At 46.9% G+C, this 18,268-nt stretch overlaps 1 protein-coding gene across 1 annotated transcript; it reads left to right on the top strand.

Moving 5' to 3' along the window:
* The first annotated feature begins 217 nt into the window (after positions 1-217).
* LOC309976672 (large ribosomal subunit protein eL6) lies at positions 218-1,135 on the top strand. The gene has a single exon (XM_082862404.1). The coding sequence runs from the start codon at positions 231-233 to the stop codon at positions 1,083-1,085; it is 855 nt and encodes a 284-aa protein (XP_082718530.1). The 5' UTR covers positions 218-230; the 3' UTR covers positions 1,086-1,135.
* The last annotated feature ends 17,133 nt before the right edge of the window (positions 1,136-18,268 follow it).

The following is an 18,268-nucleotide window of genomic DNA, read 5'->3' as shown; positions in this document are numbered from 1 at the left end:
GCAAATTTCATTTTATTATTATTATTAGTAGTAGTAGTAGTAGTAATAGTATTTGCCCACGCTACGAGGCTTGTGGGATGCTAGTTCCTTGACCAGGGATTGCACCCCGGGCCCTTGGCAGTTAAAACGTGGAGTTCTAACCACTGGACTGCCAGAGAATTCCCCTTCTGTTAATTGTTTAAAAAGATGCCAGATAAAAAAGACTATATAGCTCTTTCCCATCTTGCAAGATGGCGGGTGAAAAGCCTGAGAAGCCAGATACTAAGGAGAAAAAACCTGAAGCCAAGAAGGCTGATGCTGGTGGCAAGGTTAAAAAGGTGAAGCAGGTTAAGAAGGGGAAGCCCCACTGCAGCCGAAACCCTGTCCTGGTCAGAGGAATTGGCAGATATTCCCGATCGGCTATGTATTCCAGAAAGGCCTTGTACAAGAGGAAGTATTCAGCAGCTAAATCCAAGGTTGAAAAGAAAAAGAAGGTGAAGGTTCTTGCTACTGTCACAAAACCAGTTGGTGGTGACAAGAATGGTGGTACCCGGGTGGTTAAACTTCGCAAAATGCCTAGGTATTATCCTACTGAAGATGTGCCGCGAAAGCTGTTGAGTCACGGCAAAAAACCCTTCAGTAAGCATGTGAGAAAACTGCGTGCTAGCATCACTCCTGGAACCATTCTGATTATCCTCACTGGGCGCCACAGAGGCAAGAGGGTCATTTTCCTGAAGCAGCTGAGCAGTGGCTTGCTACTTGTGACTGGGCCTCTGTCCCTCAATCGAGTTCCTCTGCGGAGAACACACCAGAAATTTGTCATTGCCACTTCCACCAAAATTGATATCAGTGGTGTGAAAATCCCAGAACATCTCACTGATGCTTACTTCAAGAAGAAGAAACTGCGTAAGCCCAGGCACCAGGAAGGTGAGATCTTCGACACAGAGAGAGAGAAATACGAGATTACAGAGCAGCGGAAGGTTGATCAGAAAGCTGTGGACTCACAAATTCTGCGAAGAATCAAAGCTGTTCCTCAGCTCCAGGGCTACCTCCGCTCTGTGTTCGCTCTTACAAACGGAATTTATCCTCACAAAGTAGTGTTCTAAACTTCTTACAAAGAACCTAATTAAATAATTGGGTCCATTAAAAAAAAAAAGACTATATACTATGTGATTCAATTTATATGAAACATACAGAAGAGGGAAATCCATAGAGACAGAAAGTAGATTAGTGGTTGCCAAGGGCCTGGGGGAGGGGGAAATAAGAAGTAACTGCTTAACGTGTATCAGTTTTTCTTTTTGGTGATGCAAATGATCTAGAAATATATAGTGGTGATGATTGCACAACATTATGAATGTAATAAATGTCACTAATATTTATATTCTGTATATTTTACCACAATTAAAAAAAACTTTCCTAGAAAGCAAAAGGAAAAAAAAATCTTTTTCAGAGCTCTTTGGGCGTTATCTCAAAGTAATATTTACCCTAAATTCCCCAAAGGGAAAATTAACCAATTAAGATGTTGATTACAAGAATGTATGCATTTGTCAAAACCCCTTGAATGGTACTTAACATTTGTGTGTTTCACTGTATGTAAATTTTATCTTAATAAAAATTAGCCAACCAATAGTAACAAAAAATACAACTGTACTACATACAAAAATAATCTGTGGAAATGTGATATTGTACTACTTATAGGGTAGGTTGAATTACACAGCTTCCAGGAATCCAAGTATTCATCTACATGCCTGTGTAGGGCTCTTGGAAGCATATCATAAAGTTATTTCAATTACCACTGAAATCTAGAAGGAAATCCCATGTGGAATTGCAATCAGGGTAGATGTTCAGCAGCCTGGAGGTCACAGCATGTGCCTGTTGCAGACGCTCACAACAGTAAGCAACTTGCTTCCTGGTCACAGAAGTCTGAACATAATTTCACTTGAAAGTTCTTCAGCTATACAGCAGTCAATAATGACAAATATCCATTGCAGATAAAAATGTTCACAGTTGTTACATTGCTAGCTAATCCATTGCTATATCCTTAGGTCAGCCTTGCACAATATAAAAAATCATGTGTTATTGTACCTGACAAATGCATCACTGAGAGATTTTTCTTCTATTTCAATTAGAAGCATCCAGTAACACTATTCCAAACAGAAGCAAATATTTAACAACATTCACCAAATACTTATTAAATGTGAGGTACATAGGATTATAATATTAGCATTCAATTCTGTATCCCCAATTTCACATTAAATAGATTTCTCATTTTTTCATCGAATTGGAAGTTGAGGGTGATTGTGAAAGCTTTTAGTTCTCAAGGAATTTGGTCAGTTTTAGTGCTTATCTCTTCCTTGCTCATTTTTTATACCAGATAGAAATGGGGTTATATGAACAACCCTTTAAAATGGCCTAAGTTAAATAGTGCAAGGGGAAAAAGTGAAACTACATATTCCAGGAAAAAAAAAATCTGTTAGAGGAAAAAAGTTATTATAAAACATTTCTTGGCTCTGCATTAAACTTTCATATTGTCAAAATATATATCCTGTTTATTAAATTTCAACGTTTAGAATCTATAGTTAGACAACATACAGATATAACTTTGACTATAAGAAAGAAAATAAATACTGTTAATTTTGTCAGTGTAAAAGTTCAAATTGTAGAAGGTGAAAGGCAGAAGGGAGAAGAATTCAAAGTGAGGGGGCTAACTTCATCTCACAAAGAAGGAGCCAAGGGGCTTCCCTGGTGGCGCAGTGGTTGAGAGTCCGCCTGCCGACGCAGTGGACGTGGGTTCGTGCCCCGGTCCAGGAGGATCCCACATGCCATGGAGCAGCTGGGCCCGTGAGCCATGGCTGCTGAGCCTGCGTGTCCGGAGCCTGTGCTCCGCAATGGGAGAGGCCATAACAGTGAGAGGCCCGTGTACCGCAAAGAAAACAACAACAACAAAAAGTAGGAGCCAAAAAGGACTTCCCTGGTGGTGCAGCGGGTAAAGCTCCTCGTTCCCAGGGCAGGGGGCCCAGGTTTGATTCCTGATCAGGTAGATCCCTCATGCATGCCACAGCTAAGAAGTCCGCATGCCGCAACTAAAAATGATCCAATACCTAACCAATATCCACTCCTCTCTGCCTCTTAGTAACAGAACGGGCACCGTTTCTCAGTCTTGACACTATTGACATTTTGGACTGGATAAGTCTCTGCTGTGAGGGGCTGTCCTATGCATTGTAGGATATTTGGCAGTATCCTAGCCTTTACCCACAAAATGCCAGGAACACCCCACCCCTATTCGTGACAATAAGAAATATCTCCAGACATTGCCAAAAGTCCTGTGGGGGACAAAATCACAGCTGGTGGAGAAACACTGGACTAGGGTAAGATCACATACACATCACTACATCTTAAAATATCCCTAGAAGATTCTAATATGCAACCAGGTTTAAGAACCACTGATCTAAGCCAGTGATGTCAATCCTATTTCTTACAGGTTTCTCCAGCTCCCTGGCAGCTAGATGTGACCTTGTGGCATAGTTCTGGCCAATGAGATTTAAGTAGGAGTTTGCTGGTGAGAGGAGGTCTAAGAAATCTTATGCTTTCTAGATAAAGGGCAACAAACACAGCTTCTGTTTCTTGCCCATTCTCTTATTCCTTCTTTGTATGCAGATGTGAGGTCTGGAGTTGCAGCAGCCATCTTGTATTCAAAAGGAGACAACTAGTCTATCAAGGACAGCAGAGAGGAAAGCAAAAGAGAACCTGGGCCCTTGCGGGTGGTTTTTGGCAGCTGAACTAGCAATAAACTGGATTGATTAAGTGAGAAAAATATCTCCCTATGTGTTTAAGCCACTGTAGTCAGGTTTCTATTATTTGAGGGAAGAGCAATCACAACTGCTAGAGTTACAAATGTAATGAAGAGAGAAAGTAAAAATGTATAATACTATACTGGTGAGATGGGGCAGGGGAGGAGAGAGAGTGGTATAAACAAGCTAAATACTCATCTCGCATAACAGGAAGTCTAAAGGGATAAATCAAAAATAGTTATATATACCCAAAAGAATTGAAAACATATGTCCATACAAACCCTTGTACTTGAATGTTCATAGCAACATTATTCATAATAGCCCCAAAGAGGAAACAAACCAAATGTTCATCATCGACTGATTAACTGATAAACAAAGAATGGTATGTCCATACAATGGAATATTATTCAGCCATAAAAAAGAATGAAATACTTATACATATTACAATATGGATGAACCTTGAAAACATTTTGCTAAGTGAAAGAAGTCAGATAACAAAAGGTCACATATTGTGTGATTCTCTTTATATGAAATGTCCAGATGAGTCAAATCTGGAGAAACATAAGATAGATAAGTAATTGTCAGGAGTTGGGGGGAAGAGCAAGGGGGATTGACTGCTAATGAATATGGGTGGTTTTTTGGGGGGTGGGGGGATAAAAATGTTCTAGAATCAGATAGTGGTGATGGCCACACAACGTTGCACATATACAAAAAAAAATCACTGCACTGCACTATTTAAAACGATGAATTTTGTTCCATGTGAATTATACGTCAATAAAAAACAAAACAAAAACAAGAACAGAGACAGCTATGTAAGTGAAGTATTGGAGATATGGAAGGATCCACTGAAAGACAGACTTGAAAGTGATTCCTTCTTAGGAGCAAAACAAAGAAACAATTGCTTTTCATTATTAGCCCTTCTGTATCACTTGATTTTTTTTTAATATGTTCGTGTTACTTTGGTAAGAGAAAAGGAAAAAAAGTGGCATAAGAATATTTCTTTCTTTGTAGCCTTGGCTAAGCTAGGGACTCTAGTAAGGAAGAACTTTTTCTCTCTCTCATTTCCAGGCAGGTTGCCAATTTAAATGGCCTTCCTTTCCTGCTGATCTCTGCCAACTTGGTGTCAGACACTGAGAACTAGCTTCGAAGTAAGAAAGCTTCTAAGAAAAATAAAAAGCACATTCTTAACTAAAGTCACACATTTATAATTATTCAGGCCCATGACTAGCAGAATGTTTTTCATAATGGAGAAAAAGTGAGGAGTATCCTAACTCAAAAATAAACTCTACATCCCTTTAAGAGCTTTTCACAAGAATAAAAAAAGAGCATGTTGAACAGCAAAGACCTGTCTCATAAATTCAGATCTCAGCTCCAAACCAGCGGGACTGATGTACGTGGTCATTAAAGACAGAACTTTGCAGATATCAAAGCAGAAATGTAGGCTCCTGGGCAATCTATTTTCCTGAAGAAGGCACTTTCCCTCTGCAAAGGACTATGAAAGGCCTATAATGCAAGGCTTTTAACAGATTGATTTTTAATGAATCCACAGTCCCAACTTCTTACAAGCTGCAACTCCAATTCAGAAGGAAAAAAAAAAAACCAAAAAACAGACACACTTTCATTAGATGCCCTGTGGTTTCAGCAGCGGGTTGACTGGTTTTTTTGTTTTTTATTTTACATTTTTTTAGATTAATTTGTTTTATTCTTTATTTATATTTGGCTGTGTTGGGTCTTCACTGGGCTTTCTCTAGTAGCGGGGAGCGGGGGCTACTCTTTGTCATGGTGCGCGGGCTTCTCATTGCGGTGGCTTCTCTTGTGGAGCACGGGCTCTAGGTGCGCGGGCTTCAGTAGTTGTGGCTCTTGGGGTCTAGAGCGCAGGCTCAGTAGTCGTGGCGCAGGGGCTTAGTTGCTCCGCGGCATGTGGGATCTTCCCAGACCAGGGATCGAACCCGTGTCCCCTGCATTGGCAGGCGGATTCTTAACCACTGCGCCACCAGGGAAGCCCCTGGTTGACGGTTTGATGGCTGAGAGTGACCATGGAGGGGGATGGAAACTGGTGTGTTTCCCCCCAACCCCACCCCCGTTTCTGTCTCCCTGTGACTTTTGCCACATCCATAAGTAGAACCTAAAGCAAATGGATTCAGAAGTGCATTTAGCTTCTCCTGTTTACTTCTGGTGGTTGCCCAACCCAGAAGCACAACTACTTCCCACTTACAGTAAGGAACAAAACCTCTGGCTCCTAACATGGATGAAGACTCTCTTGAAGTCAGTCGGTGTATTTTTAGTTCTTCAGGCCCAGCAAGATTTTTTTCTCATTCAACCCACTTTTTATACCACAATCTCACATTTTCTCTCTACTTTCTTTAAGCATTCTGAGCCTCATGTGACCTTCCCACCCCCTCCCACCCACGGGAATTTTTTCGTATGCTCAAGGAGTTACAGGGGATGGACAGAAGAAATTGGATGCTGTCCATCGGTCCCTGATCTTGCTGACCTCACTGACTGCCTTGGTGTTATTTTCATCATGCCCCACAGCAAGCAGGCCCAAATGGGAGGATTCTGGTCTATTTTAGTTACCAACCCATATAATGTTTCCCAAGGGCATTGTCATTTTGAGTCTAGAAGGCCTATATGAGCCAAAGGAACAATGATGGTAGATCTTCCAATGCTACGGTTGAGTCAGGAAGAATTCAGCTCCCACTTCATACACCATCCCTCATAATGAGGAGGAGGGCACCCCCCCACCAGAAGGAGCCGCAGGATGGCTGCCGACAGCACCAGGCTCACCTCCTGGAGCTGCATAACAACCGTGAAAAGGAGTGTCTCTTTCCCAATAGTTCCAATGAAAGTCTCAGAACTGAATCCCATTGGCCTGGTTTGAGTCATGTGCTCATCCATGTACCAATCACTGTGGCCAAGTGAGAGGATTCTGATTGGCCATGCCTAGGTCACGTGCCCACCCTGCCTGGAATACATGGACTGATTGAGTGGAAGGGAAACCAGGGTTGTAGCTATCAAAAAAAGGGGGGATGAATGTCAGAGAGACTAGAACAATGGCTTTATATATGTTTACTTAAAGAACAAAAAACCACAAGAAGAAAAGATGAGGACAAATACTGGGAACAGGAAAGTCACTCATAACCCCTAGACAGATACATTTTTGGGAGCAATCTCTACATACCTTTTTGACTTATTTATTGAGCATTCAGTGTACCCAGTGCTCTAAGCTTAGCAAGGAGGTCGGGACTGTAAGACTCGGTCATAAAGTAAGCACACTTACTTTTGATCTAAATGACCAAACTGCCTCAGGAAGATTTCATCTATGTACTCCACTCACAGTGCCTAGAGCCCCACTTCCCTTCCCCACCGCCCCAGAGCAGCACAGCTGGAAAACTCTCCTCCCACAGAAGAGATCTCTTCCCAGGAAGGCATTCTGAGGAGGCTCCACCTCCACCTTACATCTCTGAGGCCGACAAGCTGGGAAGGCTAGAAAGTGTCTCTTACACCCTTTCACCTCCTTGCGGGAGGTGCCACACGCTATTCTGGTGTCCTTCCCTCCTGCGCCCCCTCCTGGCAGGAGATGGCTTAAGGCAGGACCTTTCCAGGGCCATTTACATTTATTCACAGGGCCTGGGAAGGCTAACTGGTGGAATTCCAGACATCAGACCTGCAGTGGAGGGAATCCTATCATTTGATGTCAGGCAGCCCTGAATTTGATTCCCAGCTTTGTCACTTTTTAAAAGTATGCGGCTTTGGGAGAAATATTTAACCTCACCAAGCCTCCAGTTATTTTGAGGATTAATTTAAAAGAATGACTATATTTCAAATACCCATCAGGAGATTTGGTTGATTTAGGCACCCAGTAAACATAATGTTACTATTATCGTTAATAAATATTATTTATTTACAGTGGAGTACACTGGCATGGGGACCTGCTTTGCTGGTTGACCTTTGCCAAGTTCCTTCCCCTCTCTGGACAACGAAGTTTGGGCTAGATGATCTGCCTGTTCTGAGAAAATGGGACTTCCAGGTGCAGGGCATGATGGAAGTCCAATGCCAGAGAGCAACATGGTGTGCATACGTGTACCTGTCTGTGTGTGTGTGTGTTTGGGGAGCATGAGTATATGTGTGTCCCTTTGCACTGGGTGGAGGTGTTACCCCCGGAAGCCCCCAAATCCATGCAGAGAGCTGTGGCAATCACTTCAGTGTTTGGGAAAACCTGGGAGGCAGGCAAGGAGACCAGTCTGCAGGAGACCAAGGTTGGGCTCCCAGCAACTGCTGGTAGCTCCCTCTCCTTCCCTGGGCTGCTTGGAAGGCACAAGGGGGCTGGGTGGGCCAGGGCAAGTCCTCAGCAACTCTATCTCCGTGGAAAAGGGAATGGCAGGCTCAGGTCTCCTGCGGGGTGCTGGCTGGCGGCCAGGCCTCGTTGTCAATGTTCCGCAGCTAAATTCAGTCCAGCTGTTGCCCAGGAATCTGATATTAACAAACGCGTTCCTGGGACAGCTGGTCCTTCCTACCGCCGGAAGCCTTGGCCCCTGAGCCTGCAGCCCGGGTTTGGAGGTTTTGGAGGGTCCTGGGCCATGGGATCCCAGGTCGCCAGTTTCTTCCGCGTGCAGGTAGGCAGTGTTCCCTAGCTGTGCTGATTTATGGCCAGGTTATCACGTTCGTCAAGTGTTCGGTCAAGAATTCAAAGGTGCTTGAATCACACTTCATCTTGGGAGCCAGCTCCAGACCAGCTTGATTTTTTTTTTTTTTTTTTTTTTTTTTGCGGTACGCGGGCCTCTCACTGCTGTGGCCTCTCCCGTTGCGGAGCACAGGCTCCGGACGCGCAGGCCCAGTGGCCATGGCCCACGGGCGCAGCCGCTCCGCGATACGTGAGATCCTCCCGGACCGGGGCACGAACCCGCGTCGCCTGCATCGGCAGGCAGCCTCTCAACCACTGCGCCACCAGGGAAGCCCCCAGCTTGATTTCTTCTGTCACTAAATGTGCTTTCCTTCATGTGAGGCTCTCTGTCCGGCAAGCTTGGGAGGGTCAGGCTGCTTAGAGCCCTGGGGGTGGGGGTGGGGTGAGTCCGGGAGTCTAGGTTGGCACTCCATTGCCTTTCCAGGTTTTGAGCTCTACTGGACATCCTTCGTCTTCCCCACCCCCTCCCATCCTCCCTCCCTGTTTTTTCTTCCTGCCTTCCTTCCAAGCTACTATGAGCCAGTACCTAAGTAAGTACTCATAGTAGCCCTGCAGGGTAGGCTGTATTATCTGCTCAGAACAACTGTTAAATAACCTGACAAAGGGCACGACAGCAGAGGCTGGTGGGGCACCAGTTTAAATCCAGGTCTGGCTGACTCTGGGTGGGTGTTTCTCCCATTCTTCCCTGATGTGCTCCTCAAGCTTTGGGCCTGGCACCAGGGAAAATGCGATGAACTTGGATTCCTGCCCCAGGGAGCTGGCAGTGCAGGGAGCAGTGAACAACCACGAGATAGAAAAGCGGGGCAAAGCAGGGCGGGAAATCATGGAGCAGATGCAAACCCAGAGGCATCCACACAGAGGTGATGACTGAAGTCGGAGAGTTCTCGCCGAGAGCGGGCAGCCCTCGGAGTTGGTAGCTCTCTGAAGGAGAGAAGGACATGACAACTCAGTGCAATGTGAGATTCTAGGTTGGCTGTTGGTTCAGGAAAAAAAAAAATGCTTCAAAGGACATGAATTAAAGCAATTGATGAAATTTAAATTCGACTGTACATTTGATAATAAAGTGTCAATATAAAATTCCCTTAATTAATATTTAAATTGTAACTACATAAGAGATCGTCCTGCTCTTAGGAGATACAGCTGAAGTATTTCAGGGTGATGAGTCATGATGGCTCTAACTTTCTCTCCAATGGTTCAGCAAATAATAATAGTAAGTATACACACGTAGAGATAAAGCAAAGTGGCAAAATGTTAACAATTGGTGAAAACCAATAGATGAAAGATATAAGGGTATTCACTGTACTGTTCTTGCAACTTTTCTGTAGGCTTGAAAGTCTTCCAAATGGAAAAGTTAAAGAAAAGAAGTGGGAGCAGGGAGAGGAGGCAGCAAAGGAGAAGAGCAGGGGGACAGGGCAGGCTCCTGGCAGCCGCGAGAGAGGACGTGAGTCCAGGAAGGCAGCAGAGGCTGCGGGAAGGTGGGCGGTGGCAAGGACGTGGGGACGGCTGAAGAGCAGTCTGTGGGCTGTGGGAGGATGCTGCAGTCTTGGAGATTCGGGAGCGCAGGAGAGCGGGAGGTGCCAGGAGTGGCGAGTGCGCTCTCAAGGGTCTCTCCAGAGGTGGGCTGGAGAATAGCTGGGCAGGCTGGGGGAGCGCGGCAGCGTTGGGCAAAGGCCTTCATAGGTCGAGAGAGGCTTGAGCTCTTTGCTCAGAGGAGACGAAAAGGCCGATGGGGAGAGAGTTGACGAAGAGCCAGAGCAGCCCGCGTTTTGTTTCCTTCAGAGCTCTTATCAGTGTGGAATGATTTCATCTGAAGGTATTTATTACCGGCCTGTGGAAGCCCCATGAAGTGTAAGCCTCTTGAAGGCAACCCCGTCCTGTTACCTGTCCTCTGTCCCTTCTGTTAATCTTCACTGCTTTATCCCTAGCAGCTGTCAGGGGCTCAGTAGTTTTGAATGGATGAATGACAGGGGCTGTGCTTGTTTTCTGGGGCTGCCAAAACGAAGGACCACAGACTGGGTACCTAAACAACAGAAATGTATTCCAGTTCTGGAGACTGGAAGTCTGAGACCAAGGCATCAGCAGGGTTGGTTCCTTCTAAGGGCTGCGAGGAAGCACCTGCTCCAGGCCTCTCTCCTTGGCTCACAGATTGGCATCCTCTCCTTGTGAATCTTCACATCACCTTCCCTCTATGTGTGTTCACCTCTGTGTCCAAATTTCCTCTTTTTATAACGGCACCAGCCATATTGGATTAGAACCCACCCTAATGATTTCATCTTAAGTAATTGTATCTGGTGATGACCCTATTCCCAAATAAGATCACACTCTGAGGTACTGGCGGTTAGGAAGTCACCATATCAATTGTGGGGGGATGAAATTCAACCTGGAACGGGGAACAGGAGGGAAAGGAGGGAGGTGGGAGTGCATTAGGGAGGGAGGACGGGCGAAGGCAGGGCCCTGGGGAAGGCGGGGCTGGAGGTGAAGCTGGGGCTGCTGGGGGTGAAGTTGGGGCACCCAGCTGAGCGTTAAAAGAAGAGAAAAAGGCTTTCTTGTTGTGTGTGTCCGCAGAGGGTTGAACTAAAGCCAAGGGAGGATGTTTTGGTTTAGTTAAAGGGAAACCTGTAAATTAAGAGATAGGACCATCCAAAAACAGAGGCAGGTGCACTGAGAGTGGGAAGTGAGTGTTCCATCTCTGGGAAGAAAGCAAGATCATCGGTGGCACACCAGGGCCAGTGAGGATGGCATTCCAGCCCGTGGGCACTGGACTTATTCAGGCCTCAGTATTGTGTGAGTGTTCCTCTGTGCCAGGTTTGGCTGTGCTGAGGAAGCAGCTGTGGACTGAAGCTCCCAGGCTGTCTGGGGTCCAGGGAGGAATGATCATGGAGGTCCTTTCTGGTCCCTTTCCTGCTCAGGAGTGGCTGGGAACACCGGCCACACCTGGGCAGCCTTGCAGGGAGCAGAGGGACAGGACCTGAGAGTGGGAAGTGAGTGTTCCACCAAGTGAGGACCACCAACCCAGCAGGGCCCCAGCAAGGCTCCGCCCACACATGCCTTCCCTATGAATGCCACCTGGCTGGGCTGCGTGCAAAGTGCCCCTCAGGCCATACCCCTGACCCTGGGTAGATCAGGACACCTGGGCTCTGTCCAGGTCCATCAGTAATGCTGGGCTGGGCCACTGTGGGCCGGGCACCTCTCCTCTGTGAGACTCGGTTTCTTCATTTGTATAAGTGAGAACAGTGGTTGCAGGTTAATGTGGGTGGTCAGCAGTGTGATAGAGGAAGGCTGGAACTGAGGTCCGTTCTGGGTTTGAATCTCCATTTTCTCACTTCTCAGCCTAATGACTGGACAAGTCACTTAGCCTCAGTAAGCCTGTTTCTCATCTGTGAAATGGGCATGATATCAGCCTCCTCCAGGGTTACGAAAAATTGTGCTTTACCTCGATGCCCGGCACTGGGGCAGCTTTTCTAGTGATTCATTTTGTTATTAATAAGAATCCTTTGTAAGCTCTGAAGGGCTGCACACATGCCAGTCATTGTTATTAATAATCAACTTAAGGCCATGAACTTGAGTCATTTAGGAAGGAAGCCTGGGGGTGGACATTGCCCTGGGGGACCCCCCCAGTCTGGCTGCATCCTTTTTCCTCTTCTCTGCTGGTCTGGGAAATCAGCCAGTACCAGGAGGGTCTGTAGGAACCAGACAAGCTCCTTCCCTTAAGGGAAGGCCCAGTTCTTGCTTTTTCCCCACCTACTAGCTGCTGCCACTTCTAGAGGAGCCCAACCCCCATCCCATAACCTCAGCTTAATCATGAGAAAAACTAGAGGCAAATCCCAATTGATGGTCATTGTATAATATACGTGACCAGTTCTCAGAACTCTCAAGGTCGTTAAAAACAAGGGAAGTCTGAGAAACTGTCATAGCCAAGAGGAGCCTAAGGAAACATGGCAAGTAAATCCTGGATGGGATCCTGGAATGAAAAAGGACATTAGGAGAGACTAAGGAAATCTGAGTACAGTATAGGCTTTAGGTATATGTGTCCGTTCATTAGTTGTAACAAATGTGCCGTACATATTTAAGATGCTAACAGTAACAGGAGAAATTGCTTGTGGGTGTGTATGGACGGAATATTTGTGTCCTCCTCAAATGGGATGATATTAGAAGGTGGGGCCTTTGGGGGGCATTAAGTCATGAGGGTTGAGCCTTCCTGAATGGGATTAGTGCCTTATAAGAAGACACAGCTTGTTTATGGTCCCTGCTCTCCTCCAGGTGTGGATACAAGGGGAAGACAACTAATTGTCTGCAGCCAGGAAGAGGGCCCTCGCCGAGACACTGGATCTGCCAGCACCTTGATCTTGGACTTTCTAGCTTCTAGAACTGTGAGAAATAAATGTTTATTGTTCAAGCCACCAGTCTACGGTATTTTTGTTATCGCAGCCCAAACTGACTAAGACAGGGGCAGTGTACGGGGACTCTCTGAACTACCCTTGTAAACTTTCTGAATATCTAAATCCATTTTTAAATCATTTACTTTTAAAAATGCCAGTTTTAAAAAAATCATTTTTATTATTATTTTTTTTAATTTATTTTTGGCTGCATTGGGTCTTTGTTGCTGTGCATGGGCTTTCGCTAGTTGTGGTGAGTGGAGGCTACTCTTCGTTGTGGTGCTCGGGCCTCTCACTGTGGTGGCTTCTCTTGTTGCGGAGCATGAGCTCTAGACACACAGGCTTCGGTAGTTGTGGCACACGGGCTCAGTAGTTGCAGCACATAGGCCCTAGAGCATGCGGGCTTCAGTAGTTGTGGTGCACGGGCTTAGTTGCTCCGCAGCATGTGGGATCTTCCCAGACCAGGGCTCGAACCTGTGTCCCCTGTATTGGCAGGTGGATTCTTAACCACTGCGCCACCAGGGAAGTCCAAAAATTCTGGTTTTTAAAAGAATAAGAAGATTGTCACCAGAATGGTAGTTATCTCAGGGAGGGTGGGAGTTCAGATATTTTTATTTTCTTCCTTATTCTTTTGGGTATTTTTTGGTATTTGTTATAATAAAATTTTAGAATTTAAAGAAAGAAAGGGAGGGAGGGAGGGAGGCAGAGAAGGAGAGAAAAAGAGAGAGGAAGGGAGGGAAGGAGGGAGGAAGGAAGGAAGGAAGGAAGGAAGGAAGGAAGGAAGGGAAGAAAGAAGGGAAGAATGAAATCTAAAGCAAATGTGGCAAGCAAACACCAGCCAGCTCAGACATCAGCTGTCTCGGGTGAGGTACAGGGAGGCCTGGGTCCCTTCCTGCCAAATGAGTCCTCAGAGGTGCGGAGTGCCTTAGCTATCCCCCGAGGCCTGGGCTCTTCTCACACCCCAGTGCAGGTTAGCCCAGGGGCCTGATGAGGCCTTGAGATCCAGCGTCTCTATAGCAACTACAGCAGCATCTTGGGCATCTCCTTCACCTTCCCCGGGAAAGCTGCAGCCCCCGTGCACGGGGGGCTGGGACCTGGCCAGCAGAGGTGGATGACTCAGGAGTGCTGAAGGAACAAAATATTCTATTGCCCTGGCCCCGGGGCTTTTCAAGTTTCCCTAAAGCCCTCTCCTGGCCACTGACTCCCCCCACCCACCGCTGCCCTAGACAGGCAGCTCAGAGCTGTGTCACCGACTGTGTAGCGGAGGGGGCGTCTGGCCTCCGAGGTCCAGACAAGCTAGGCTCAAACCCACCCTGCTCTGGGGAGTCCAAAGTTCTTCCTGAGTTTTGGGCAGATTGCCAGAGGCCTCACTTTCTCGTGCTTGGTTTTGGCCTTGGCGCTGTCTTCTGTGTCTGCTGTCTCTGTTCTGCACTTTGGGGACCCCAGAGAAGCCCTTCGTCAACCCCGGAGAAGTCCTTTGTCAGTTTCTATTCAAAAGGATAAAAAGCCGTTCTTACCCAGGTTTCAGGAGTGAGAGCTTGTCCAAGGCACCAAGGGAGAGGGTCCCACGTGAGATGCACACCCAGCCCTTAAAGTGATCAAGGGCCTTACTGGTCCTCTCCCTGCTCCTCTCCTGCCCCACATCCACGTCGGTCTTTTTCCTGCTCCGATGTCTTCTCCCTCACTCTGCTGGCCTGGGGGCCCTCCTGAGTCCCGGTTCTCCTATTATTATCCAATCCTCTCAAAATATACTGCAGACAGCCTGGCTGCTGACGAGCAGGCACCTGCTAGGCGCTTTACAGGTGTTGTGGTCAATATTGCTTTGAGGAGCTAGACTGCACTTGCCGCGGCTGGTGTGGTCTGGCCCCTGCCTTGCCTCACACCATGCAGTCCCAGCTCTGCCCATGGCCTCCCTGGCCCTCTCCTATTGTCACATTGTGCCACTGTCCCTCCTGCCACAAGGTGTCTCCTAAACCCTGCAACCGTCTTCACTTCTCCAGCTCCTGGAAAATCCTCTCAACCTTCAGATTGCTGCTTCCGTGTTGAGGAGGTCAAGGCCCTGTATTGGCCACCCTCACGACAACACATTTGTACTTTTCACTTCTGCATGTGCTTTTCTGATTGTCTCTCGCCTCCACCAGGCTGGAGGCTTCGGGAGGGAAGGGGCTGCATGTGGTTCTGTTCTCTGTTTTATCCCCCGTGTAGAGTACAGGGCCTGGCACATGAATGGCTCTTGTGTCAACTAGGATTGGGTGTAGCAGTGAGTGACAGAAAACCAGGAATAATGGTGACTTAAAGAAATACACATTCATCTTTGTCTCATGTGAACAAAGGCCAGTGGTAAGGAGTCCCATTTCTTACCCCACAATTATGAAATGGGGACCCCATGATGATCAGGAACTCACGCACCTTCTACCTTGATTTCAGCGCCATGGTCCATGATGGCTGCTCTATCCTTCACTGCCAAATTCTAGCCAGCAAGGAGGAGGGAATACAAATCATGCTTCCTTGTTGTCAGGCTTCTCAAAATTTCATACACCATTTCCACTGAACGTCCCAAGTCTCATCACCACACGTGCAAGGGCAATGGGGGCAATGTAATCTATTCCAGGTGGCTGTGTTCCCAGCTAACAGTGGGGGCTCTGTTTCCAAGAAGGGAAGATAACTAGCAGTGTCTGCCGTAGCCCTCACTAAATATTTATTGACTAGAGGAATGATCTCACTTAATACAACAATCCTCTAAGGTAGGTATTATTATCCCCATTTTATAGATGAGCGCTCTAAGGCTCAGAGAGGTTACAGCAACCTTCCGAAGATAGTAAGTGGGTGGCCCTGGAGCCCTGGGACATCAGCCCCAGGTTCAGATCACCTGTTACCTTCCTGTGGCGCCCTGGATATTATCTTACCCACTCTGGGCCTGTTTCTCCACCTGTGTAGTAAGCCTGTGGGTCTCTGACCTTCTGCATTGCCACAACAAATCTGAGGTCTCACACATGGGAAGAGCCAGAACCTTGCAGTTCACAGCATGAGGCTCTATCCGTGGGCTGGTGGAAGTCTAAGATTAGCTACATGAGAGCCTGGCCTCCATTCCTCCCACTGAGGGCTCTTGCCACCCAGGGAAGACCTGCTTCTGACATCAGCCTCCCTCACCAGTCCCCTTACCTTCGCCTTCCCTAAGGCCCTCATGAGCTTTCATCATCCTGTTAGTTTCCTACAGCCCACCAACTAGGATCCCAACCTCCCCGCCAATGCAGAGCCACAGACCCTGGGTTTGGAGGGCCCATTTCTGTCCACCACCTAGAGGCTGCCCATCAGTCAGGATCTGCTGGGAACTCTGACTGGTTTCTGGATGTCTGGTCCCAACAAACTCTCCTCCCAGACGGGCCTGCCTGCTCTCTCCCTGCCTGCCTTTGACATGAGCTGCTGACTAGGGCGAAACACTTCCTTTCCCCGCCACCCCAACACATCCACCGAAAAATGCTTTTGCAAATTCCACAAGGTATTTGGCCTCCAGGTGCAAGCTTGTCTTGCTGACAGTCTCCCCAGAACACCAGTGAGTTCATCCCAGAACAGTGCTTTCCCACCTTTGCCGCCACGTATGCGACATGGGCTCCCAAACACATTTAAAGCTCTCTGTTCAATGAGGGACTCAACTCCCCTCTCATCATCCATACGTCCATCCATTCACAAAATATTTGCTGACTACCTAGTATATTCCACATTGTGCTAAAAGTAGGGAATTCCGTTATGAAAAACTAAATCCTCATGGCCTAAAGGGAAAGATGTACAGTATATATAATCATCTCAGTGAATGTTTGATTACAGCAGGAACCACACACACTAACAGAAAGAAACACAGTGCTATGCACTCATTTCTGTCACAAAGATTTATTGAAGGCCTTCTACAAGTTAGGCTCTGTTCCATGACAGTATATCAGAAAATCCCAAACTAGATTGGAGTCAGGTTGCCTGAGTTATTCTGGAGGCTGAGTCAGAGCTAATTAGGAAAGTTAGGAGGGAGCCTGGGGTGGGTGGGTGGGGAGAGTGCTTTAGGCTGAGCATGTACAGGACCTAGAACTTAGGTGCCTCCCAGAGGAAGGTAGTGGGGCCCAAGGATGGAGAGTGGAGTGGAGTTGGGGGTGGTGCTGGTTCCCTGTACCACCCGCTGGTTCAGTTCCACTGGTCAAATGTAACCTCCCCAGCATATGCTCTTCTCTTCTGCACTTGGGGCCCCAGAGAGTCACCTGCATGGGCCTGTCCATAACTGGGGAGGAGCTGCTGGCGGGCAGGCATTCGATGGCAGAGGAAGGGACTTCCGGTTTCCAGTCTGGCATGTAGGGAGCTTGGAATTTGCCACTATGTCCTAACAACAAGTTTAAAAACTGAAAAATCAACAACTCTTCTTAAATCCATCAGAGAAGTGAGGTTGCAAAATTGGAGACACGGATAGGTTGGATACAGAGAATCACAACTTACTGGAGCAGAAACCTCTTTGAGAACCAGTGCCAGAGTAGGGAAACCAGAACTGTAAACAGTGAATTGCTGGAGGCTCAATGTGAACAACTCTGAGAGTTTAAAACTCCAGGGGGACCCTGTCATGGTGGTCTCCCATGCTTTTGTGAGTTTTACCTCCAGGAGCTCTACCAGGTTCTCAAAGTGAACACTGAAGAAAAAAATCCCCTTGTGCTTCTGGCAGGGGGAAGGGAAAAGGGAAAAGGGATCATTTTGAAATATGCCACAGCCCTCTGTTCTTCTCAACAGGCCAGGAGAATCTATTTTGCCAGACCTTAAACTATTGGGATTTTATCAGAGCCTAACCAACCTGGGGGAAGGGAAATACCTAATTCCAGCCCACTCTAGTCTTCCATGTGGGGGAAGGGAAACACACAACTCCAGTCCCTTCCAGCCATCCTGCCCCACCTAAGGTGGGGAGTGGGGGACAGATGAGAAGCACTGATGAAATTCGCAGTTCAGGGGCACAGGGTCACTGAAACACTGAGACTTAATCCCAGGACTATAGAATGCTTCCCCTCCTCCTACACCTCACCACTACATTACTAAAGGCCAATTTACCACAGTTCCTTTTACCCAATATATAATGTCTGCCTTTCAACAAAGAAATTACAAGGCACACTAACAGGAAAGAACCACAGTTTGAAGAAACTGAACAAGTATTAGAACCAGAGTCAGATATGGTACGAATGTTAGAATTACCAGACCAGGAATTTTTTTAAAAAATATGATTAATATGTAAAAAGTAGACAACATGCAAGAACAGGTGGATAAAGTAAGCAGAAACATGTAGTTTCTAAGAAAAAACCTAATAGAAATGGTAGAGCTTTAAAAAAAAAAAGAAACAAAACCCATAACAGAAATGAGGAATGCCTTTGATGGGCTCATTAGCTGAGGAAAGAATCAAGAAGAGAGTGGAGTTAAAT

This window comes from Leucopleurus acutus, assembly GCF_964270905.1.
Source record: "Leucopleurus acutus genome assembly, chromosome: 20".
NCBI classification, from domain to species: Eukaryota; Metazoa; Chordata; class Mammalia; order Artiodactyla; family Delphinidae; genus Leucopleurus; species Leucopleurus acutus.
The sequence above is the reverse complement of the archived record's forward strand: the minus strand, read 5'-3'. Positions and strand labels throughout refer to the sequence as shown.